General features: G+C 36.9%; 1 protein-coding gene across 4 annotated transcripts in view; it reads right to left on the minus strand.

The window, feature by feature from the left end:
• The window catches only part of U2surp (U2 snRNP associated SURP domain containing), a 47834-nt gene that overhangs the window by 12640 nt on the left and 8332 nt on the right, over positions 1-26862 (minus strand). Inside the window, exons 3-20 of one of the 4 annotated variants that reach the window (XM_085827900.1) lie at positions 26542-26673; positions 21423-21521; positions 19285-19399; positions 18707-18840; positions 17909-17976; positions 16964-17058; positions 16852-16884; positions 16676-16758; positions 15901-16066; positions 15511-15722; positions 14552-14595; positions 11432-11536; positions 10278-10344; positions 10040-10203; positions 7966-8128; positions 7524-7603; positions 5134-5221; positions 3289-3411 (exon numbers count right to left, since the gene is read on the minus strand). In XM_085827900.1, the coding sequence (XP_085684026.1) occupies positions 3289-3411; positions 5134-5221; positions 7524-7603; positions 7966-8128; positions 10040-10203; positions 10278-10344; positions 11432-11536; positions 14552-14595; positions 15511-15722; positions 15901-16066; positions 16676-16758; positions 16852-16884; positions 16964-17058; positions 17909-17976; positions 18707-18840; positions 19285-19399; positions 21423-21521; positions 26542-26673 (1971 nt within the window). Of the gene's footprint in view, positions 1-3288; positions 3412-5133; positions 5222-7523; positions 7604-7965; positions 8129-10039; positions 10204-10277; positions 10345-11431; positions 11537-14551; positions 14596-15510; positions 15723-15900; positions 16067-16675; positions 16759-16848; positions 16885-16963; positions 17059-17908; positions 17977-18706; positions 18841-19284; positions 19400-21422; positions 21522-26541; positions 26674-26862 lie in introns of all 4 variants that reach the window. The other 3 variants (XM_085827899.1, XM_085827902.1, XM_085827901.1) reach the window with 3 other exon arrangements.

Genomic DNA, 26862 nt, shown 5'->3' on the forward strand with positions numbered 1-26862 from the left:
ATTAAATTTCCCTTAAAGAAGTCAAAAGGTATCCTGAAGTTACACTTAGGCTAAGATCTGGTAACACAGAAAATCCAGAAAGAGAAGAACAGGTACAGAGAGCAGTGAAAGAGAAACACTGCACTGAGGAAACTGAAACAAGAGTCTGAGAAGAGGGCAGAAGTGTAGCTGTCTCTTCACCAACTGCTGAGGGAGACCCAGAACATCCTCTAAGGACGTGAAATGATACTGGAGAAGAACAGAATCAGATGTGTGCTGCACAAAGCACAGCTCCCTGCCTTCCAAAAGCAATTTACCTCAACCTCACCAAATGGTATGGGAGTCAAGAGCCCACAAAAGCAAGAGTCTGTAAGACTCCCATACTACAGAAGCCCAAAAGGATATACAGGCTGCAACACAGTAACATGAGAAAGATGAAAAAGCCCTCTACTAGGAAATTGAAAGATACTGACTGATACAGGTTAAAAGTCAGAAGAAAGTAAGCCAGGCTAAGCTCTCAGGTCCAGTCATGTTGGTACAAGCATTCACTGGCACCTTTAACTTGATGAGACTTACTTGCAGTAAGTTTATCAAGGCCCCCTTGTTTGTTGAGGGGTTTCTATGTATTATTTGTTTTCTAATATTAAAGTTACTACAAACAAAACAAAAACAGCCACTATCCCATATGAACACATTGAAAATACCCGTCTTGAGGAATTCGACAACAAAAGATCAAGGGGATACAAATTGGAAAGGAAGAAGTCAAAATATCACTTTTTGCAAATGATATGATAGTATATATAAGTGACCCTAAAAATTCCACCAAAGAACTCCTAAACCTGATAAACAGGTTCAATGAAGTATCTGGATATAAAATTAACTCAAACAAGTCAATGGCCTTTCTCTACACAAAGGATAAACAGGCTGAGAAAGAAATTAGGGAAACAACACCCTTCTCAATAGTCACAAATAATATAAAATACCTTGGCGTGACTCTAACTAAGGAAGTGAAAGATCTGTATGATAAGAACTTCAAGTCTCTAAAGAAAGAAATTAAAGAAGATCTCAGAAGATGGAAAGATATCCCATGCTCATGGATTGGCAGTATCAATATAGTAAAAATGGCTAGCTTGCCAAAAGCAATCTACAGATTCAATGCAATCCCCATCAAAATTCCAACTCAATTCTTCAACGAATTGGAAAGGGCAATCTCCAAATTCATCTGGAATAACAAAAAACCTAGGACAGCAAAAACTCTTCTCAAGGATAAAAGAACCTCTGGTGGAATCACCATGTCTGACCTCAAACTGTACTACAGACCAATTGTGATAAAAACTGCGTGGTACTGGTATAGCAACAGACAAGTAGACCAATGGAATAGAATTGAAGACCCAGAAATGAACCCACACACCTACGGTCATTTGATCTTCGACAAGGGAGCTAAAACCATCCAGTGGAAGAAAGACAGCATTTTCAACAAATGGTGCTGGCACAACTGGCGGTTATCATGTAGAAGAATGGGAATCGATCCATTCCTATCTCCTTGTACTAAGGTCAAATCTAAGTGGATTAAGGAACTCCATATAAAACCAGAGACATTGAAACTTATAGAGGAGAAAGTGGGAAAAAGCCTCGAAGATATGGGCACAGGGGAAAAATTCCTGAATAGAGCAGCAATGGCTTGTGCTGTAAGATCGAGAATTGACAAATGGAACCTCATTAAAATTGCAAAGCTTCTGTAAGGCGAAAGACACCGTCAATAAGACAAAAAGGCCACCAACAGATTGGGAAAGGATCTTTACCTACCCTAAACCAGATAGGGGACTAATATCCAATATATATAAAGAACTCAAGAGGGTGGACTCCAGAAAATCAAATAACCCCATTAAAAAATGGGGCTCAGAGCTAAACAAAGAATTCTCACCTGAGGAATACCGAATGGCTGAGAAGCACCTGAAAAAATGTTCAGCATCCTTAATCATCAGGGAAATGCAAATCACAACAACCCTGAGATTCCACCTCACACCAGTCAGAATGGCTAAGATCAAAAATTCAGGTGACAGCAGAAGCTGGCGAGGATGTGGAGAAAGAGGAACACTCCTCCATTGTAGGTGGGATTGCAAGCTTGTACAACCACTCTGGAAATCAGTCTGGCGGTTCCTCAGAAAATTGGACATAGTACTACCGGAGGATCCAGCAATACCTCTCCTGGGCATATATCCAGAAGATGTTCCAACCGGTAAGAAGGACACATGCTCCACTATGTTCATAGCAGCCTTATTTATAATAGCCAGAAGCTGGAAAGAACCCAGATGCCCCTCAACAGAGGAATGGATACAGAAAATGTGGTACATTTACACAATGGAGTACTACTCAGCTATTAAAAAGAATGAATTTATGAAATTCCTAGGCAAATGGATGGACCTGGAGAGCATCATCCTGAGTGAAGTAACACAATCACAAAAGAACTCACATGACATGTACTCAGTGATAAGTGGATATTAGCCCAGAAACTTAGAATACCCAAGATATAAGATACAATTTGCTAAACACATGAAACTCAAGAAGAACGAAGAACAAAGTGTGGACACTTTGCCCCTTCTTAGAATTGGGAACAAAACACCCATGGAAGGAGTTACAAAGTTTGGAGCTGAGACAAAAGGATGGACCATCTAGAGACTGCCATATCCAGGGATCCATCCTATAATCAGCCTCCAAACACTGACACCATTGCATACACTAGCAAGATTTTGCTGAAAGAACCCAGATATAGCTGTCTCTTGTGAGACTATGCCAGGACCTAGCAAACACAGAAGTGGATGCTCACAGTCAGCTATTGGATGGATCACAGGGCCCCCAATGGAGGAGCTGGAGGAAGTACCCAGGGAGCTGGGGGGATTTGCAACCCTATAGGTGGAACAACATATGAACTAACTAGTACCTCACCTCCTCCCCCCCCCACCCCCCCGCACCGCGAGCTCGTGTCTCTAGCTGCATATGTATCAGGAGATGGCCTAGTCGGCCATCAGTGGAAAGAGAGGCCCATTGGTCATGCAGATCTTATATACCTCAGTACAGCGGAAAGCCAGGGCCAAGAGCTGGGAGTATGTGTGTGTGTGTGTGTGTGGGGGGGGACCTTTTGGGATAGCATTGGAAATGTAAATGAAATAAATACCTAATTAAAAAAAAAATCTGTGTCTTATGTAACACTGACTCTTGGATTATTTAATGGTAAGCAGGGATTTTCATAAAGAAATATATGTAATATTCCCCCTCCCCCAGAAAAAAATTTGAGTACAGAATACCTACCTCTGTTTCCTTTTCTTCAATGATATTTACAAGTCCTAAGAAAATATTCTGAAGTTTGATCAAAAATGGTTCTGGATAAATTGCCCAATCTTCCCATGCTCTGAAGCAGGTCATTACCCGTTGCTAAATTAATAGAAAACAGACAGTAAATGTCGAGTCCAAACTTTAGTTCAAGGGATAACCATTGTTATTGCGAATTTTCCTTTAAGTAGCTAGATCATTTTTTCAAATTAATAAAATTAACTACATATACCATTCCCAATTTTTTAAATCAATTCAATGCTATCTTCCAAGTAAACATAAATGCTGGGGGAAAAAAGCTTGGATTATTTTAATTAAGGCCAACTCTCATGTACACATGAGTGAAATCTTGAAAAACAATCTCACAGTACCTCTGACCACTAGAAACCAAAGCTATCAACTCTGAGCCCACTGTGATCCAACGAAGCGCTTCCCGGTCCTCAATCTCCCCACAGTCGTATATTCATTTACTCAACTGCTACCTTGGGCTTTAACTGGCTCTCTCCTAACATTGGTTTATAACCTAAGGTTCTCCGTCTTTCCTTTCTTTTTAATTTTTTGGTTTTCTGAGACAGGGTTTCTCTGTGTAACAGCTCTGGCTTTCCTGGACTCTTTCGCTTTGTAGACCAGGCTGGCCTGAACTCAGAGAGATCCATCTGCCTCTGCCTCCCCAGTGTTGAAATTAAAGGTGTGCACTACCACGCCCAGTTGCATAGTCTTTCATTTAAGAGGTTACTAAAATGAAAAATAAAAACTGAACAGGCTTTTTTCCCCTGAAAGCAGCACATCAAAATTATTAATAACCTGTCTTGAATGTGTATTTACAATCTAAACAAGAGCAGTGACCAGCACTCCTCACCCTCCTAAAATTTTGAATCTTCTACCACACAACCCTAGAAGAACTCTGAAGATCAAATTTTCAAGTCACTATCAAGGCCATTCTTCAGCCACCTCTGTGCTCCTACATTGTTGATCGGGTCGTGGTTTCCCATGTGCAAACACCCACTGCACCTGAACACAGCTGGACAGGACTGTGTCATAAGTGGCACTGTCTTCATAATGACACACTTCACACTGGGGTCCATAGGGCCTTCCTCCTCTGGTGGCATCTTGTGGTAGACAGCCACTCCGTCTACTCAGTCTTCCCAAAGCACCAGGCCCTCCTGGGAGACGTGGCTGACTGCTGCCCTCCACGCTCAGTTCCAGATCCGCACTCAAGCTCAAGCATGGTAGGTCCCTGAGCAGGCCCAGGGTTAAATGGCACCCCCAGGCCTTATACCACAGCATGTGAGGCCACACATCACAACCACCTGCCATACTAGAGCCACCAATGCCCTGAAGATACTTTCTAAACAACTATAAATAACTAAAATATATGTTCCTAATCCAGACAAATTTAATATACCATTGTAAAAAAAAAAATAAACAGTCTTCAGGATGTGAAGAGAAAAAAAAAAAAGCCCGGTATTAAAATATTTAAATAAGGCATGAGGACCTGAGTTCAGCTCCCAGCACCTGTATCAGTTGGCTCATAAAATTTCCTGTAACTTCAACTCCAGGGGAATCCTATGCCTCTGGCCTAGGGAGGCACCTGCACTCCACGTGCATACACCCACAAAGAGATACATATACATAACTAAAATTAATTATTCATTAAAGAAATTTTAAATAAAAATATTTAAATAACATAAAACTAAAAGCTACCTGACAATACAGTATTTAAAAACCTTAAGAGTAATTCCTTAAGAATCAATATTCTTTTACAGCCCTCTAATGCTCTCCTCCACTTCACATGTCAGGGCAGAAACAATAAAATATACATACCTTAAAGTTTTCAGATTGTAAATGGCCTTGAATTGTACGATAAGTAGCATTGAGGTCTGAAAATATCTGACATAGCTTTGTTTCAAAACTGAAATTCAAACAATACATTCTTTAAAACAGAATTTATTTAAAAAAAAAAAATCACATTCTCTTCAATCCACTGGCCAATGAAAACCTTTCCTGTTCTTATAACGCAAATTAAGAAATTCAAAATATCAGTGTCCTTTAGCAGGCAACTTTATATTTAGGATGAATTTAGCAATCTGGCCCTTTGTGTCATATTTAAAAAAAAAAACAAACTTAAAAGGTAAATGATGTACATAAGGCAAAAAAGTATTAACAATAAAAGTAGGGCTCTCCTAAAACCATTCACATACACACAGACAGACAGACATATATATGCAGCCTGAGCTAACCCAGGACTTTGCTATGCAGCCAAGAATAAACTTGAACTTATCTTCCCACCACACCGCAGTGCAGAGGATCAAACCCAAGAACTTTTACACAGTAGACAGTACTCTACCAACTGAACTCCACCTATACCTACATCATGACTTATTTTTTCAAAGATCACCTGGATGCTGTATAGAGAACAAACCAGGGTGTAGAAGAGGGAAAACCAGTTAGGAGATTACTACTGTAATTCAAGCCAGACAATGGCAGTATGGGCCAGCAGCCAGGAAAGTGGTGCTAGTTTGCTGCTCTAGATATAAAATATATTTATATCAATAAGAAGTGTTATAGATAAAGAGAGAGGAACCAGACAGACTTAAATGCCAATCAGTCCTCAGTAGCTTTCTCACTATGTAGCTTAGCTAGAATGACCTTGAGCTACTGATCTCCCTGCCAGGATCACAGTGTGAACCCCACACCTGTTTTTGAGTGCTGCTGGATCAAACCCAGGGCTTCTCCATGCCAGGAAAATACTCAAACAACTGGGTTACAATTCCCAGCTCAGGTCACAAATCTGATTTCCTTTTGGAGTCAATTCCTTTCCTGAGCCCGATTATTTAACAACAAGCAGGGGGGGGGGGGGGGGCTGCGTGGAACTGAGGGTTTGTATAGGAATCATGATGTCCACTACAACTCCCTCCTGCTGTAGCCAACAAGAACAAGAAAAATCAATGAGTAGGGCTGGAGAGACAGCTGTTTAGAGCAATGGGGTCATTCAGCTCCCAGTACCACCATGACAGATCATAAATACAATTCCAGGGGATCTGACACCTTCTAACCTACATGGGTACCAGGTACATATGTGCATACATAATATATGCAGCCATAGCACTCATGTGGAAAAGTAAAAATAAATCTTTTTTTAAAAAAATTAATATCAAAAGAAAACAAACCTTTGGGTTTTTTTCCTTTTCCATGCCATTATTTATTATACTATTTATGCTTATTATAAAGTAGCTAAATGGGCAAAATAATGTAGTTTTCAATTTTTTAAACTCTACCTATTTGTTCTACTGTAAATATTTAAGAAATAAAACATAAAACATGGTGGTTCATACTAAAATCCTGCACCTGGAAGGTTAGGGTAAAAAGACTGCCACAAAACCAAAAAAAGAAAAAAAAAGAAAAAAGAAAAAAGTCGGGCGGTGGTGGCGCACGCCTTTAATCCCAGCACTTGGGAGGCAGAGGCAGGTGGATTTCTGAGTTTGAGGCCAGCCTGTTCTACGGAGTGAGTTCCAGGACAGACAGGGCTACACAGAGAAACCCCGTCTGGAAAAACCAAAAAACAAAACAAAAAAAACAAAGAAACAAACAAACAAACAAAAGACTGCCACAAGTTCAAAGTCAGTCTGGGCTGCACACTAAACTAAGTTCTAAGCAATCTGGGCTTTAGCTCAATAAAACAAACAAGCAAGCAAACAATGGTCAGCTACACGGCTCACTTGCTGCCAAGGTGAACAACGTGAGTTCAATCCCTTGGCCCCATGTGGTGAAAGGAAAGACTCAACCCCTACCCTACAAGTTGTCCTCTGTAGGTCATGTTCCTCGTTCACACATACATACACACAAATGTCATTAAAAAGAAAAACTGAAAAAGGGCTTACATTGGTTTAGTTCAATAAACCTTGAGCTTATGTGTTTAAGAGTTCTACTAGATGAGTAGATTAAAATAATCTTTAAACCGTTTTATTATTACTATTGTGGGGCTGGGGGTTGAAGTCAGGTTAGAAGACAACTTTATAGAGTCATTTATTCCCTTCCCCCTTTATAGATCAAACTCACAGGCTAGCACAGCAAGCACCTGAACCCAGAGCCATCTCAATGACCCCTAAAATTATTTCCTATTAATGAAGAATGCTAACAGAACAAGCCTCTTTTTGGCCTACTCATCCTTAAATACATTGCTTCAAGAGTATCAGCTCATATCTTATACTTACAATTTCCTATAATATGAAGCATTGGCAACTTTGGCTGAAGAGTTATATAAAACATCAGAAACCAAATATAATCTGGCAATCTGTAAACAAAATAAGGCAAAATGAAAACATTAGCCAATAGGATATCTAGAAAATACCCTGTACATTCATACTTTGAAATAGTGCAGAGGCTAAGTTTAGTGACAATTTAACAGCAACTCCTGACTATTAGAGACCCAACATCATTACAATCATGACTTTTGCAGGAATACAATCTATTCATTTATTTACATTTCAACCAGTCTCTCAGAAAGAAGTAAGACTATATAGAAGAGATGTTATCAGTCAAGCTCTTTATGTCAAAAAAGAACTTTTTATAATTTTTAAAAGTTCCAATTTAAAGTCAATTATTATCCCTGCTTCCCTTAACTAAATGTGTAGGAAGAAAAACCACTTCTCTTACCTTCTTGGGAAGCGGTGTCTTTAAGATGGACAGCGACTCAGTAATGCAATCCACTATTTCTTCAGCAGCTTCAGCATTATTAAGACAGAAAACCATGGCATCTCCAATATCATTTTTCCTTGGAGTTAATCCTCGCAAGATTTCTTCTAACTTATCCCGCTGTCTAAATATAAATTTTCACTTATAAATACTTAAACATAACATCCTAAGTGTCCCAATAATTACTACTCACAGACTAGCGTCTCCTGGCTGTTGCTCTAGTATACCAGTTTCCATGTTCACCTCACAGAAACGCATTTAGAACCCACTCAGATCAAATGGTTTTAAAGACGGAGATTTGTTAAGTTCCCCAAACTGGTTACAATTTTTTAAAGAACTTATATAAGAATACTTTTTTTAAAAATTAACAAAATATTCTAATAACTTTTTTAAAACTTAAGATAAGTAAATTTTAAATTACAATCATTTTTTTAAAAGCATCGAAAAGTATTCCACTCTTATACTATCCCCACTTAAAACAGAAAACCTCTAATTTCTCCACATCCTTCCTTTGAAAGAAGTATTACTCTAGCACTTTTACAAGGAACAGGATAAACTTTTTCTGTAAGAAAAACATAAATATTTTAGGTCCTACTTGTAAGACAGTTTCGCTACTCCTGTAATTCCAAGGCACTCTTACATACATACAAAGAAACACCCATTATTGTGTGTCAATAAAACTTTATTGACTTGGAAGGCAAGATGGCACAACAGGTAAAGGCACTTGCCTCCAAGCCTGATAACCTCAGTTTCATCCCTAGGACCCAAAGTGAGGGGGGTGGGGATGGGGAAGAAAAAGAGTCCTGCAAGTTGTCCCCTAACCTCCACATATATGCCATATATGCCACAGCATGTGCCCAAAACACAAAATATAGTAAGTCAATGTAGTCAGAACTTTAACCTGTATTTACAAAACTGGAGATAGCTAGATTTAGACCAAGGACTGGGTCTGCAGCTAATGTAATGAGCATAAACCTAAAGGAACAAACACACTCAACAGCTGAACGATCCACTAACAACCACTGTCACCAGCAATGCAATGACACAATGGGTATTAAGCCTCACACACTTTACAAAGAAGTATTTAACATTATATGTAGTCTTTTTTATGTCTGAGAGTGTCAGATCCTCTAGAACTGGAATTACAGCCTTATGGGTGCAGAGTATTGAAGAAAGGTCCTTTGAAAGAACAGCCAGTGCTCTTAACCACTGAATCATCTCTCCAGCCCCCATACTAACATCTTTTAACCAACCTCCATACTAAAATCCTTAGCCAGCATTTTTCATGAGATATGAATAACCTCTAAACACTTATTAAATATATCTGCTTTTTAAAATGTGGATAACTCACTATACTAGTTCTGAGCAAGCACCAGTTTTTTGGTAAGATTTAATTTTTACCTTATGTTTGTGTTTTACTTCCACGTATGAGTAAACATGCACAACATGAATATCTGGTGCCTGCAAAGGCCTAAGAAGGACACTGGATCCCTACAACCGGAGGTACACATGGATGGTTATGGGCCACCATGTAGGTGCTGGTCCTTGGCAAGAGCAGCAAGGGCTCACTTATTAGGTGAGCCATCTCACCAGGTAGCACTAATAGTAAAGTTTCCTAGCCGCCATCTCAGAACTACTACATACACAAACTATGGAAAGGCTGTGCATAGCCAATGCCTGACCCAACTAGCTACACAGTAACTTTTCCTCTTTTATCTTTCACTCTGGCAAGAATTCTAACAGTCTCTGAGTAATTTGTGTAAGAACTTAATACTTAAAGTGCAATGCTAGAGAAAGAGTTCAACTGTGTTTAAGAGACAATCACTAACTTCATCAGGAAGAGGTCAAGGTCAACAGGATAATTACTTGTATTTTCCACTATGTTTATCCAAGATGTCTAAAATCATAAAGTATAAATAAAACATTCCCAAGTGAAAATACCATGTTATCTTACAGCTGAAATAGTTACAGGAAGACACTAGTGAAAGCAACCATTAAAGCAACTTTCCTGAATAATAAGAGAAAAAAATCTTACTCTTCCTTGAGTGCTCCCTTCTTACTAGGCTCTTCTACAAACGCTTCTGTCTCTTGCTCCTCTGACATCCCATGAAGGTATGGATTTAAAGGTGGTGGCCTCCAAAAAGATCCATTTTTGAACATTCGAAAATCTTCTGTCCGCCATTTCGTTGGAGAATCTCCCTAATAATACCCAGAATGTTATTTGAATAGTCTAACCCTCAGTTAAAGTCAACAGGGTAATTAATCCTACTTGCCTGCAGAATAGAATAAAGCTTCCACCTGTAGTAAACATGGGCTGGTGTCTGGTTTTCAAATAAGAACCTAAACAAAACAAACAAAAACATTAAACACCATATTCTTCAGGAGAGAGCTATCTACTTTAATATCTACATAAAGCCAGCCACTTATCAGCCTATTCAATTAAAAAGAGAGAGAGAGAGCTACATAAATAAAACAAATGAGAAATATTATTGGCTCTTACTTCTAAAGACCTAAAACAAAGATTCTGGGACAAGAGGAGAAAGGGTCCTATCATATTCTATGACGTCCACCTTTCCACACCCCAGACTGTCTGACAAACTAATCTCAACGTCCAGAATGCGTGTTCTCATTGAGTCAGATGACTGTTTTCAGAATTTTTTTAAAATTTTTGTTTGAGACGGGATCTCTCAATGTAGCCATGACTGTCCTGGAACTCAGTATATACTCCAACAAGCTGTCCTCAAACTCCAAGAGATCTATCCACCTCTCAAGTCCTCAGATTAATGGTATACAACATCACACCATTCTATGAATGGCTGTTTTTTATAAAACACAAGATGATCTATTAGAATACTGAAAAGATTTTTTTCAATATGTAAATCTGAAAAATCTTTACCCCATTTAACATTTAATGTCTCAGATAAAGCAATTCAGATGATTTCCTGACAAAACACTTTGCTCAATTCTAGCTTGCTTATAACTCTTTCACTGCAAAGCATTATGAAATACTATTTTCCTCCTAGAAAATGCTAAGCGTTGTTATACCATAACTATGTAAGTGATGGAAAACCAATCTAAGCACATTCTAGTCTAACTACTAAGACTCATTCATCCTGCAAAAATCTTTTTTCTTCTTCCTTTTCTTTTTTTTAGAATTTTATTCTTGGATATACATCACTTATTTGTTCACTTATGTACATGTGCTCGTGCAGGTAAATGACAGCCAAAGGACAATATTTGGAAATCTTTTCACTCTCCCGAAACCACATGGGTTCTGGATATAGAGTTTCTGGAAGGTAAAAAGATGTCTGGAAATGATTGGATGGATGGCAATGTTGTATAGTAATGTGAATGTACTTAACACCCTCAAACATAGTTAACTCAGAAGCTCTGTTATAGATTTATTACCATAATAAAAGAAGCACACCTGAACATAGGATTGTTGATTTCTCTGTTCATAATCATAGCTTCAAACATTGGCCCTTCACGTACAACAAATTCTATCATTCGGTGTATCAGGGCGAGTAAATTCCTACAACAACAACACAGTTAAAGAAAATGGATTCAGACATATCCCTATATAAAACTACTCTTAAGTTACTAAAATGGTGCAGTTAAAAAAAAAATCATTCTGCTAACAGATTTTAATATCAAAAAGTAATGTGGAGCACACACTAAAGGCCTTGAGTATTAAGAGGGCAGTGAGGGCAGAGGATTGGGAAGGAAGGAAGGAAGGAAGGAAGGAAGGAAGGAAGGAAGGAAGGAGAGGTGAAGGAGTGTGGGAAGCCACAACAGCCTGATAATAAGATTTAATTTTCTAAATGCCATTTAACATTATTTTCAAAATGCAAAAAATTAAAATTATAAATCACAACTAATTGGATAGCTGCAAATACATAAATTCAGCCAACTTACAATTTGCATGTTACAGCCATCTAAAAATGTACACACTAAGTCTGTTTTAAGAGAAAATATTCCTAATACAGTCACTTTGATGATATTGAAATGTTATAACCATAATTTTAATTTACAAAACTGCAAAACTAACAAATTTAAGATCTGATTTAATAAAAGACCCATCTAAATTACTGTGTTTCTAATACACAAATACCAGATGGAGTTTTTACTAAATCTGACCTTTAATGAGGCAACATCCCTTTGCTGCACACTTCAAAATTAGTTTAGAATTCCTAACATGTAATCCTGCTTATATACTATCAACCAATGAAAAGTTATATTGCAAAGCCATTAGTGAATGAATTCCAAAACATGGGACATGGTGAGGTACCCACTCTCTGTAATGCTAATCTTCCCATATTTAAACCAAAAAGAGATGAGTAACTGTTTATTAAGTCACTTTATTGGTTGCATTTATAGAAAGAATTTCTTTGAAATCTGAAAATCTTTAATAAAGATTCTAAATTATTTTCCGACACTGACTAATGTGTCAGGCAGAAACAACTCAGCTTACATAGTCATACGCTGCTCTAGACTTCTCCTTCACCAGTCCCCAAGTAGTACAAAGTTGGCAAGTAAAGCGAAAGGATATTGGCTCACAGTGTAAGAACACATAGACTGTATCTTAAGCATTCTCAACTCAATTAGGTCCACGTAACTGCTAGAACACAAATAGAGTTATAGAAGACAGATTTGGGTAGGGGGAGTGAAAGCGCTCCATAATAATTTGTTTCAAAGTATCTGACCATGAAATAATCTTAATTATGAACTATATTTTCTACAGTTTTCAAACAAGCCAACTTAAATGGACACTGATATGTAGTAGAAAAAAAAAATTCTAAAGACCAAAAAATTACATGGAGGTTTAAGTTTTTACAAAGGGGAAATTATGTATTTAGAACTACCAATTCAACTTCAAATTGTTAAAAAACAAATCACTTGATTTTAACTTAAAATGTATTTTCCTTCACAATAGTATTAACTGCTGCACAGATATGCAGTACTGCTCCGTAGTAAGAAAGAATTCTCAACACCCATGCAGCTCGTGACACTGTTTAGACAGGGGCCATGCAATTGTCACTCAGTTCTAAAATCCCCATTGCTATAAGGCAAAATCAAACTCAGGGAAGTTTTATGTGCAAATCATTAAACATGACCATTGACCAGGTGGACAAATGTTATAGATACAGAGATTTTTATCAATATAGTCAAACTTGACTTCATTAATTTAAAGAACATGAAAAAATGATATATCAAGTTTAAAACTGAAGGATTCATTCTAATAGTAAGTCAAAACTTTTCAGCAAAATGTAATTTTGTTTAAAAATAAGCTGTGTCACACATAAAATTCCTAAACTTGTTTTTTTGTTTGTTTGTTTTAGGTTTTTTGAATGCTAAAAAAATACTTTCCCTGTAAACATTTTAACAGTGGGAAAATAACCCACTATAGTATTAAACAGACTTGTAACTAATAAAAATCTATCTTCATTAAATTACAAGTTTAAAGGAACTTTTAAAATGTTTCATATGATTATTTAAAATCAAAATGTGACAATTAGTTGGTGCTGACTTGGAATCAAGAGGAAGGCGTTATCATACTCTTCCCTTAAGGATTATATAATTTTCTTATTTAAAAAATTACTTTTTCTATCAAAACAAAACAGTGTAGTACAAAAAAACGTTGTATTTTAAAGTGTATTATTTTATATTTAAACAGTAATCATCTTATTCTGGGTAACCACAACAAAAAGAGGTCTCTCTCAGTTAAAATAAAAAGCACATTTATTGGAGTCGATCGTACCAATGTCTGGTAAACCTGTATACTTTCCCAATCCATCCCATGATGCCTTCCTGGTCCCCCGCTGCCGCAGACAGCTCAGCTGGTGTTGCTCACCAAGGCCAATGTCAAAGAGAATTTGGAATTCTTTTGTGTTCATTTATTATTCAACCAGTGTTGTGTTTCTGTGTTTGGGAAAAGGCTGAGCTTGACTGAGCAAGAGCATACCTACATGATTGTTCTTCATTAGCAGTGTATTAAAAAAGAAAAAAAAGAAGAAAGAAAAGTAATAAAAGAGATCCAAATGCCTTTACTATGACTAAAATATCCTAATACATCCAGTGTATTTCTTCTTAAAATCAATTAGAAAAAAAGAAAAACAATATGACTGCACCTCCACTAAGATCTAAATCCAAGGTTGTATATTTAAGGTATGTAATCCAGAAACCAAGATAAATAAAGTGGGTCAAATTGTAATATTATCTAAACTTTAAAACTCATTTTACTTATATACCTATTTTCCCTTCACAATAGTTTCAAATTAGCAGACCAACAACTCCACATTAATTTATTTAAACATTCTAATTTCTAAAGGTATTTAAAAACTCTCTAAAATGATAATAAAAAACAAAAGAAAAGATGACATAAAATTGCAAAGTGTACTAAACTTAATTTTTACACATCCCCCCTAATGTAGTGGGAAGGAGCCATTGCTCAGTCAAGATATTACCTTTTCCTCAACACCAGTTCTTTTCAATTCAGAAGGGGATATTGTCTATATTTAGATCAGTAATAATAAAGAAAAACATGTACCTTTCTGTTGGGATAACCACTTTGACTATGGCTTGCGACAGAGTCTGTATATGAAGTCACATCAGATAATAAACATAGAATATGTGAGTATTGTTAACAAGTAACAAGCAAAAATATACATATGCATTGAAAACACTACACATCTAATCACAAGTTCTGCAGGCAATCACTGCATTTGAAGTAATTATACACTAAGCAATTACATAATGCAAATGGATGTGTTCACAGTGAACAATTACTGTTCACCAAATGCAAAAGCATAGGACATTCCTGCTAGAATGCACATCAATGTACTGAAACAGGGACTACACTGACAATTAGCAGATAATTAATTTGTGAAGTAATTAACTGTCTGCCTCTGACCATACAGTTGGCTACTTTGTTCCCAAGCCTTTAAAACCAACCCTGGCATTTCAAGTGTAATCAACTCATAATAGAACCAACAAATTCTTATAACTTGAAATTAAGTTGGTTTTATGTTTAATAAAGAAAAATATTCACCCTTTGTTTTTACTAGATTAGTTAACTATTTTTAAAATATCATATATGCTACTATAAAGTCTAATAACTCAAGACCTTGAAAGCTATGTTAGTTTGCTGTCATCCAAACAATTTAACTATTTAGGTGGGCTTTCTTAATTGAAAAGTCACTTAACCAAATAAAAAACTACCATGTCCTCAAAACAAAGTAAATCCAAACACTGACTACAACACTGGGGGTGGGGGGAGAGGGTGCGCTTACCGAGTGGTCAAAAGGGAATGGTAGCCACAAATAAAAATATTAAATATGACCTAATATTTCAATACAGGATTTTCATGGGCTAAGGCAGGGAACATATTTACTTATTTATGAGTTGCCAGAGTAACACATATGTCTATAAAAATTGTTGAAAAGAAACACTACCACAGATACAGTATTTACATATCAGATGCAGTCCTATGTACATTTTTAAAATTACCTTCTCGAAATCCTCCTTGTTTTTAGGTGGTGGTAACATGGGAGCATTGGGGTTTTTTAATCGCTCTCTAGGCTGCGCATTAAAAGGCAGTCCGGATGGAGGCGGGGGGAGCGTGTGTTCCATCATAGAAGGCGGAATGTATATTGGATGTGGAGGAATAGGCACAGCTTTACCCCAACCTAACTTCATTTCAAAAGACATAATCATTTTTCCTACAAAAGAAAAAAAGAAAGGAAAAAGGTTACTTTGACAAGCTCCAGAGAAAAAGTATTTCTGAATTAAATTTCTTCTGTATATTTTCCAATTTGATCCAATTCTCAGAGTTTTTATGACTAATTTTCTACACCAAAGAAATACCTGGCTCCTACAAATGGACACTAAGGACTTTACCATTTAAGTTCTTTAGAGCTCTTTCAGCATCTCTTCTGTTCATAAAAGCCACAAAGCCACAGTTTCTTTCTCGTGCTCTTTCTTCATCAGTTCTAGGCCACATAATTTTTACACTAGCTAATGGTCCAAATCTTCCAAATTCTTGGCACAGCATTTCTTCATTCATCTATTAAAAGATCAGAGAGTTTGGTTATGCAACAAAAAGGAAGGAAGGGGCTAAGAATACTATGCAGCCCAGAAAGCAAAATCGTTTTTAAAAGTAGAAAGCAACATATTAATCCTACAGTATTACACTCAAAAACTAGAAACTCTACAATGGCAAAAACCCTGCCATACCGGTGCATTTGAAGTACTTTCGTATTAGAAGCCTTCTATTTTATTTAAATAAGCAGTTAGGGCTTAGCGTCTTAAGAGCTACTGGAACCAAAGGCATGTCTGATTTCTCTTCCTGTTTGAAGATCTTGGGATCTAAACGCCTATGCAATCACAGCACAGGGAGATGGGAACCACAAGGAGCCCAAGAGGAGAAAAGGAAAGAGGACCTCCATAAGAAAGCAAGCTACTATCAGAAAGAGGTGCCTCAGGAAGACACATCTTCACAAATGTACAGGAAACAATTCAGATCCAACTAATAAGCCCCAAGTTTTCAAAACAATCAGTAAATACTATCTAATTCCATCAGATTTGTCAAGTTCAAAATCTCAATTTTATCTAATTATCCAACAACAAAAAGAATGAACATAAGCCAACATTCATTTTATTTTCCTTTTATTACCTGTGGATTAATGTTTCCAAGGTATAAATTTGTAGTGCTGGGATCTCCTACATCATGTGAGCCAGGTGCATAATCATCAAGAACTAGAACAAGGAGAAAAAACAAGTTACACCCTGCGAAATACAAAGTTGAGACAATTTCTAATACTTAAAAAAGCAAAAAATCGGTATTACCACCAGACGATCGATTTCTTCTTGAAGGCACATCCACTTAAAGGGGGAAAGAAAGCAACTCTTAGTCTCTAGGACAGCAGGCCAGAAATAGTGCACTAGGACAAACGCCACTTACTAGAACGTCGCTGACCATCAGAGTCTGACTGAGGAGGCTCAAACCGACTTAACCTGCCTTTTGTTTTATGTCTTTCATCACGTTCTTCCTGAATTCTGTTGAAAATAATTATAGTTAGCTAAGAGTACACCACAAGTTACTCATATTTAGTAACAGTTTCTCTGGGTATCATTGTCAAATAATTGATGTATTTATTTGCATTAGTAATAATTATAACCAAGATTAGAGAGCCCCTCAGTCACAGAACAGGGGTGATGACTGTTTCAGGGGGAACAGGAAAGTCAACATAAAACTACTACTTACGTTTTTGCTCTTAATAGATTTGATGACTCCTAACTTGTACCCCACTGAATAAACAGGATTCCAGACAGAAAATAAGCATCTGAACTAAATCTATACATTACAAACAGCTATAGACACTGAATAAATGCTAATTGATTTTCAAGCACATCCTATCTATTGTAGCTTCAGCAAGCTCACTTGTAAACTAGCAGATAACTAGTATATGTACCAACAGCTATAATTATCAGTCCAATATGTCTACGATAGAATTCTATTTTTAAAGTTTTTTAAAATTTTTTATTTATTTTATGTATGTGAGTACACTGTTGTTCTCTTGAGACACACCAGAAGAGGGCATCAGATCCCATTACAGATGGTTGTGAGCCACCATGTGGTTGCTGGAACTAGAACTCGGGACCTCTAAAAAGCAGACAAGTGCTCTTAACCACTGAGCCATCTCTCCAACCGAATAGAATTCTTCCTATAAAACTTACTGTTTTGCCAGGAGTGGTGGCGCACGCCTTTAATCCCAGCACTTGGGAGGCAGAGGCAGGCAGATTTCTGAGTTCGAGGCCAGCCTGGTCTACAAAGTGAGTTTCCAGGACAGCCAGGGCTACAACAGAGAAACCCTATCTCAAAAAAAAAAAAAAAAAAAAAACTTACTGTTTTAGTTCTTCTTTGAAAAGTTCCAAATTGCTTTTTTTCTTTTCCTTCTCCCCTTTTTTCAGTGGCTATAAAGAATATAATAAGTTATAGTTGAATTAAAAAAGATTAAACAAAATTTATGGTTTCTTTTTGAGGTGATAAGAATTTCTGGAAACACAAAAATGGCAATTTTTGAATAACCTTGAATTTACCATCTAACTGTGAATTACATAGCAATAAATCTGCTTTTTTTGTTTGTTTGTTTTCAGAGGTATCTTGACAGCCACAAAAGAAAAATCCATCTCACTATTTAATGTAATCATATTTAATTAACCAATGTGGCTCCAAGTGACCTTATCCCACATTAATCAACCTATTATCTCCTGTAAAACTATTTCCAATGAACAAAAAAACTCTATAATGAGAACTTATCAAAATGGACACACCAATTCCTAATTAATTCTTAAAAGGTCCCAAAACCATCCTGAAAAACATGTACTACATGTTGCTAATAATTTTAGGATCACAATTCAGAACTGTTTAAAAAAACAATTTTACCCTACATTTACAACTCAACTTTTGACTGCAATATATAATCCGTACACAGTAACAAAGGTTCAAAGCAAGACTCTCATTACCATGGTTTAACCTAATCTATCACTGCTTATCTAGATGAATTACTGAGTTAGACAACATCAAAACTCAACACCTACTTCAAGACACACCGTAAGAAATTTTGTATAGTAGATGCACTCAGAGTACCAATAACAATGCCGAATTCTAAAATCACTGCTCAACTATGTAAGAATGACTTACGGGTTTTTTCGTCTCTATCACAAGAAGAGATGGCGGCCTTTCATTGGATGACTGATTTGGAGGATTTTTTTGATCTGCAAACCTTGAAGATGGTTTATAGATTTTACCTCTTTTTTCGTCTGTTTCATGTTCATCTGAAATTTAAAATACTAGTTTATAAATCTAACTTCATATAATTGTCTTAAGAAAATTAAGATGCTTTTAGTATTAAGATTTGAATATAAAATTAAATTTACATACTACCACTCAACCTAAAAAAAGTAAAATCACAATTTGACCACTTTATAGCAAAACTTTAAAACATTAAAAATTCTGTAACATAATTCACTTTTTTTTAACTTGAAAGATACTAGTTATTACTATCATCATCATCATTATTATTATTACTATTATTATTATTATCTCTTTCATACAGTCCCACTAACCAAATGGAGTCTTCATTATTTCATATTTGGTCATTTATATTGTTTATTAATCTAACCACTAGAGGGTGCTAATAGAAAAGTGATATTCAAAGTCAGATGTCTTCCATAATTAATCTGTCATCACATTATCCAAAGCCAGATACTAGTACTTACCTTTAGCTGCATTAACGACCCCGCCTCGAACAAACGTTTTCACTTTATTACCATCACTTCCTTCAAAAGCAGCAAGAAATTCCTCATAAATTTCAGCAGCTGCCTTCTCATCCTCCTAAATACGGAACGAAATATTAGTTACACAAGAACTACTGTTTGGGTTTGGTTTGACTGATTCAGTTTGCTTTGTTTTGAGAGAAGATTTCACTGTGGAGGCCAAGCAGACTTGAACTCGGAATCCAGACCAGGCTGGTCTTGAACAGAGATCTGACTGCCAAATGCTGTCTTAAAGGCAAACGCTAACATATAGAGAGGAAGCTCACCAGTAATGAGCACTGGCTCGTCTCCCTAAGAACCCAAGACCCAGCACCCACACAGCAGCTCACAACCACCTCTAATTCCAGTCGTAAGGGATCAAGCCCCTCTTCTGCCCTCTGGATACCAGGCACACACATTCAAGCAGACAAAAACACCCATATACAGAAAGAAAAAGAAACAAAATACACAAACCTCTCCCTTCTCAAATCTAGTATCAAATACTTGGTGGACATTACATATTAGCCATGATATGCTAATAATTTAGTAATAATATTACTAAATGCTAAGTAATTCAAACAAAAAGGCTTTGCTCCTTTACTAGAAATTGAGAGATGCAGACAAGAACGCCACGCAGATAAACAAGTCAATGTATTTAAAGGCAATCAAGAACCAGACTACAGAACAAAGGACTATGTAAGGACAGATACTAGTGCTGTTAGAAAGTTCTCCAAGGCACGATGACTGAATTCATCAAATATAAAATTTTCCTTCTCAAATAATCAAAGATACAACAGAAGCAAAGCCACAGAATATCCTCCTGACATGGCACTTAAAAAAGTAGAACTGACATCACCATCTATATATCCTCAAATATGTATGAATAAAATACCATGCTGAGAATGGGACATGCCTGTCACTTCAGACATCAGACAGGAAGACAGAACTCCAGACCAGCCCGAGCTGTGTAAGACACTACCTCAGAAACCCAAATCAAATAGAACACATAAGAAAATAAAAGAAGCCTCTAGTGTCAGAGGGAAACAAACAGACTTTCCCAGAAACAAAACTGGCATAACTTACTGACAACTAATTAAAAAGATAAAACAAAATCAAAAACTTGTTTTGTATTATATAAGATGAAAAACTGCATGAAGATTACATTTTAGGAAACAATCCTAGGAATTCAATGGGATTCTCCTGGGAATACAGATGCTAGAAGAAAATACAGGGAAATTCCTCTATAAGCCAGGAATGGAAAAGAAAGGAAAAGCTTGGTTAAAAACACAGTAATTGTGGGGAAAGACTGACAACTGATTATAACAACAGTTTTTACATGGAAGAATAAAACCAGAAGGAGAATAAAAAGAAATAAAACGGAGGCGGGGGCTGGTGAACTGTATTGCCACTGTAGGAATTGCAAGTTCAAACACTCAGGTATCATTTTTCACACTACTGACTGGAAAAAACTCCCCCAGTATAATCTGCTATTTGTGGGTGGTAATATCACTAACACATTACAGATAGAGAACAAACTGTCCCTGCCTGACAGAGAAGTACAGAAGAACCACATTTATTAATTTACCATTCCAACAATTTCCCTTTCAGGAATATGCCTCAAAAGGCAAACTAGAAGAAAACCAAAATGTACCTGTGTATATAACATTATTCATGACAACTTTACTTGTAATATAATGTCCAAAGAGCAAAACCACAAATCCCAATAGGATTTTACAAACCTATGAAGCTTTAAAAAGTTCAATGTTTCTATCCTATAAGTAATCGCAAAGATATAACATTTAATTTAAAAAGATAAATGGAGAAAAGTACCCTCACGCTATTGCATTCATCTAAGGGAGATGGGTACACTACAGTGGTGCATGCACACACAAACACACACTCACACTTTGACAACAAGAACACAACATCACACAGAGCTACAGAGAAGCTGAACCCAAAATCATGAACGTTTCTTGTGTTAAAGACTTGACTCCTGTGTAGATGCAAACATCAAGAAGTCAAATTCTTCAGAAAACACGGCTGCTACTGCTCCCTTACACATTCACTTCTAAGTATAACCTAAAATACACTTCAAACATTACCTTTTTCTTCAGTTCCTCTTGTTCCTTCTTACTTAGAGTTCGCTTTGCTGTGCTCATTTTTCCAATACTGAATGCTTTAAGCTTGTTTTCTAGAAGAGGCTATAAAAAAAAGCAAAAAGATTATTTTTGTCTTTACATACAAATGTTAATGTTACCTATAAGTGTAACATACTTTAATTGCCAGACATACTTTAATTAACTTCAACTTTAGAAGTAAAGTACCAATGCAAAGAAAAGCTGGCATACTCCAAACATATCATTCTAATGGAAATATATAATAATTAAGGGATGCTTTTTATTACCTAACTCAAAGTCAGTTACAGGCAAGAGCCATTTTTTAAAGAGAAATAAAGGTTAAAATAAAGAAATAAAAACCAAGGCTTAGGAGAAAAGAAAGCACAGATGAGGGCAAATAGACACTGCAGGAAAGGCAGCAGCTATGAGAGGAAACACCCTCCAATGGGAGGGTTAAAATCCCATCACGTCCGTAACTAAGTACGGCATTTATCAACAACACTGATATAAACATAATTTCATTTTTTTATTGAGAATGTACCATCTACTTTGCATTCAGATTTCAGCATATATAAATCTTTATAATATTTTTGAATACACATGATCATTCCTAATCTGAAAATCTAAAATCTGAAACACTTAATACCACAAGTGGAACATTTTATATCTGATCTCAAAGAAAAGGTTGCAGTCAAATTTCAGGTGTAAAACACTGTGCAACAAATTACCTTTGGGCTATATGTGAAGCTATACATAAGAAAGAGATGAGTTTTATGTTTAGTCTTGGGTCCTATGCCCAAGATACCTCATGTATATGAAAATATTCCAGAAGTCAAAATCTTAAAAAAAAAAAATCCAATAAACTTCTCATGCCAAGCAGTTCAGATAAATGAGTCAATTTATACAACAAAACTGTACCTGGCAGCACTAAGTAAACACACTGGGTTTAAAGAATAGAGTGGGATTCTTTCTTCCCTCTTCCTTCCTGCCCCTGTCCACTGCCATCTTCACAACACTGCCAAGCTAAGATGTGGACCAAGCTCAGGAGCTGCCTCTACCTGATAGAGCAGCTCTCAGCCTCACAGAAGCTTCTCCTTGCAACAGTTGAGAGACCACTGCAGAAACTACAACTGTTCAAAATACAGGGACTAACTAACTGATTGAGGGGCACTCAAGGAGTATATCTAAAACACAACTGAAAGAACAGATCTTAAGAGCCAGAGACCAGGAAGTCTGCTGAGAGACTGTCTCCTAGAAATGACAAGGAGAAATGACACCCATGAAACCTTATATGGCTGCCTAAACATGACCTGAAATAACACCACCAACAGACATGCTAAAGTGGAAGAAGGAAATCTCCAGTGGCCCTACCTCTAGACAGAAGCCAGGCAACTAAAGACTGCTGAGAAGGAGACTTAGTCTTCCCCAGGGATGAGGCCCACAACTGGTTATACAATACCAAGAGGTCAGCCCTGAAATCATACATACACAAGCAACACTAAAACAACTCAGCAGCTTGTATTTAGTCATTTATGTGTATATATGCATATACATATATATATATACATGTACACACATATATATACACACATATCAATAATTTAAAAAGGGGCGTGATTTGAGAGGAAGTCAGGAGGTGGGAACACAGGAGGGGATAGAGGAAGGAACTAGAAGGGGGAAATCATTATATAATTTTATTTAAATTCTTAAACATTAAGGAAAAGTACATGAAGTTGGGGGAGAAAGGGGGATGTAAGAGGGATTGAAAGGTGAAGAATGGAGGGTGGATTTGATCAAAATCCATATATATAAATGAAATTCTCACATGTTTTAAAAGAATTAATTATATTTTAAAGACAGGAACTCTTAACGTAGACCAGGATAGCCTTGAATTCACAAAGATCTTTTTTTGTTTGTTTATTTTTGTGTGTATGCATACAAGAGAGAGTTCATGTGCCAGAGCATATGTGTGAAGGCCAAAGAACTTAAGCTAGCTAGTTCTCTTCAGCCATCATGTAGGTCCCAAGCAGCAAGCTGGGGTGTGTCAGGTTTGATGGCAACCCTTACAACTTGAGCCACCTAACCAATCCAAAGAAACATTTTACTGAAGCCTTCATTATTACAATTTAGAAAGTTTCCTTCTAAAATCTAATCTAAATAGTCTATAGGCCTTTAGTTGTTTCATGTTACTCAGGATTCACAAATGTAAAAGGTAGGGTAGTTAATTAAATACAGCCTAAAATACTGAAATCTGAAGTTTTTCTCTTCCTTACTAAAATAAGAAGCTAACAAAGTACTCTGGAAGGATAGTATGGTGAGAAACATTGAGGCCACCTATTTTGAAGGTTACATTAAAAGCCCTCTGTGAAAGATAAGCAGTTAGTAACACAAAGTCACTTCTCTTTCTCTCTCCCTCTTTTAAGATTTCTATTTTCTGAGTGTTTTGCCTGCACATACGCAGGTGCACTGTGTGTGCCTGGTGCACAATGAGACAGAGGAGCGTGTCAGAGCCCCTGGAACTACAGTTACAGAGAGTTGTAAGTCACCTGTGGGGTACTGGGAACTAAACCTATGGTCCTGGGCAAAAGTGCTCTTAACCACTGAGCCATCTCTCTAGCCCCAACAATCAAATTTTCAAACAGATTCAAAGTCATCTTTTCCTCAGAAAAGAAAAAATGTCTTGCCATCATTCACTGTGATTATAGTTAGCTTCAAATGAAAACTACATTGAAACTGAAGGAAAAACACAATTCTAAGAACTAAATGTATAGCCAGGCATGGTGGCACACACCTATAATCCCAGCAGTCGGGAGCCAGAGGCAGGCAGATCTGAGCAAGTCAACCTGGTCTACAGAACAAGTTTCAAGACAGACAGGGCTATAGAGAAATCCCTTCTCAAACCAAGATGGGGAGGAAAAATAGAAGGAAGTAATAAAGAAAGGAGAAAGAAGAAGAAAAAAGAAAAGAAACAAAATTTGCATGCTCAAATTTTTGTTTATAAATCCAAAAGAGAAATGGCAAAAAAAATTTACTGAATGTTTATTCAAATGAAGAATATAATCTTTTGTGTAAAAATTAAGTTTTGCTGAAATAAAAATACTAAAAAAAAAGTTATTTTAAGATGTGTTCCTATGGGATGGTGGAACATGTGTTTAATGCCAGCAATCTGGAGACAGAAGCAGAAGATCTTTATAAATTCAACACTACCCTGGTCTATATTAAGAGTTCCTATCTTTTAAAAAAATAGTATGCTCAGTATTGAAAGCTGGCTGGCTGATGACTTAATATTTTCTGAAATTTTTCACAAGAAATTTTAATTTGTACACTTTAAAATAGTGCTAGAAATTGAACCTAAAACCTCACACATGCTAGACAAGTACACTAACTTGTATATCTACCTCAAGAAAATTTATTTTACATAGATTTTAGAAAACCAGAAGACCTGAGGGATGTGCTGTAGTAATGAGCCCAATTCTCAAGGGCTGGGGAGACTGAAACTCAGTCAGTAAAAATACCACTACCACTGGCGACTCAGCATGGAACCCCAGCACCTATGCAAAAAGGCAGTAGAGGTAGAGAATGTGTCTGTAGCCCAAGCACCACACATCTAAGGCCCAACGGCTAGCCAGGCTGGCAGAACAGAAGAGGAATTCTAGATTTGGTCAGGGAATCTGGTTCACAATAATGTGGAGTGATTGAGGAAGATGCCCAATGTTGACCTTTGGCCTCTACTTGCACCTGCACACACATGTGTATATAATACACACTCAAATACAGAGAACTTCTTTCTGTGTTCCTGACTGTCCCAGAACTCCATTTATCCAAGTGACTAACATCTACTCTTGTTTGTTTTCAGAGCGAACATAGGCTCTCAGAGCAGTAGGAATGCATCCTTTTCTATACTGTGCATACTTTTACTTGTATACATGTACACTTTTCTATACATGCATGTTGTAGGTAGGTGGACGTGCATGCCAAGGCATGTGTGTAGTTGTCAGAAGACAACTTTGTAAAGTTATTTCTCTCCATCCACTTGTACACAGGCTCAATGAATCCAACTTGTTTCTAGGGTTACACAGCCAGCACCTTTCTGAGCAATTTCACCAGATCCAATGATTGTCTTAACTGCCTAAATGTTTCTTTTTTTTGTTTTGTTTTTTGGTTTTTTGTTTGTTTGTTTTTGTTTTTTGAAGACAGGGTTTCTCTGTGCAGCTCTAGCTGTCCTGGAACTACTTCTGTAAACCAGGCTGATTTCCAAGCTCAGAGATCTGCCTGCCTCTGCCTTCCGAGTACTAGGATTAAAGGCGTGCACCACCACTGCCCAGCTGCCTGAATACTTCTAATAACTCAATAAATATGGCAATAATCGCTGGGCGTGGTGGCGCACGCCTTTAATCCCAGCACTTGGGAGGCAGAGGCAGGTGGATTTCTGAGTTCGAGGCCAGCCTGGTCTACAAAGTGAGTTCCAGGACAGCCAGGACTATACAGAAAAACCCTGTCTCGAAAAACAAAACAAAACAAAACAAAAAAAAAAAAAAAAAAGAAATATGGCAATAATCACTTTACATTCAAATGTTTATTTTTCAAAAAAAAATTTAAAAATTAAACACCTTTAATGAAACATCTAATATGAGCTACACATTTTTCTTTCAATAAATGGGAGTTTATCATTAATAAAGAATATTAATTTCAGCCGGGTGTGGTGGCTCATGCCTTTAATCCCAGCACTTGGGAGGCAGAGGCAAGAAGATTTCTGAGTTCGAGACCAGGCTGGTCTACAAAGTGAGTTCCGGGACAGCCAGGGCTATACAGAGAAACCCTGTCTCAAAAAACCAAAAAGAATATTAATTTCAAATAGCATAAAATAAAACAAGGTCAGGCAGTGGTGGCAGACTTCTCTAATCCCAGCACTCAAAAGGCAGGGGTAGTTCCGTGAGTTTAAGGCCAGCCTTTTTTACAGAGCTAGTTTCAGGACAGCCAGAGCTACGAAGTAGTGGGATCCTGCCTCAAAATATCGAAAAAAGAACTAAGTACAAACCACCATATTCAATCAAGGTCAGAGCAAAACCGTCAGCTGTCCTTAGTCGTCTTCAGCAATACTCACTCTTGAGAGATTCTGATGAGGAGAATCGCAAAGGCTTTCGCGGGAACTTTCATTCCTATAATTGTGTTTTCTTGGGCTTTTAGGTCGTGTTCGACTTGGCATATCACTATCTGAGGGTCCAGATGCATCCATCTTCAGATAAAGTTTTAAAAATGATTTCAAATATGACATCCACAGTACTAAAAACTAGAATTAATCCAAAGTGTCTACATACTGACAAATTTCACTATTATCTAAAAACACATTACTAACACCAAGCTCATAAGTAAATTCCTTAACATGTTTTCATGAACTCTGACTTGCCCTTGAAAGCTCAAATAT

Source organism: Mus caroli, unplaced genomic scaffold, assembly GCF_978045245.1.
Source record: "Mus caroli unplaced genomic scaffold, Mus_caroli_1 scaffold_11, whole genome shotgun sequence".
Classification (NCBI taxonomy): Eukaryota; Metazoa; Chordata; class Mammalia; order Rodentia; family Muridae; genus Mus; species Mus caroli.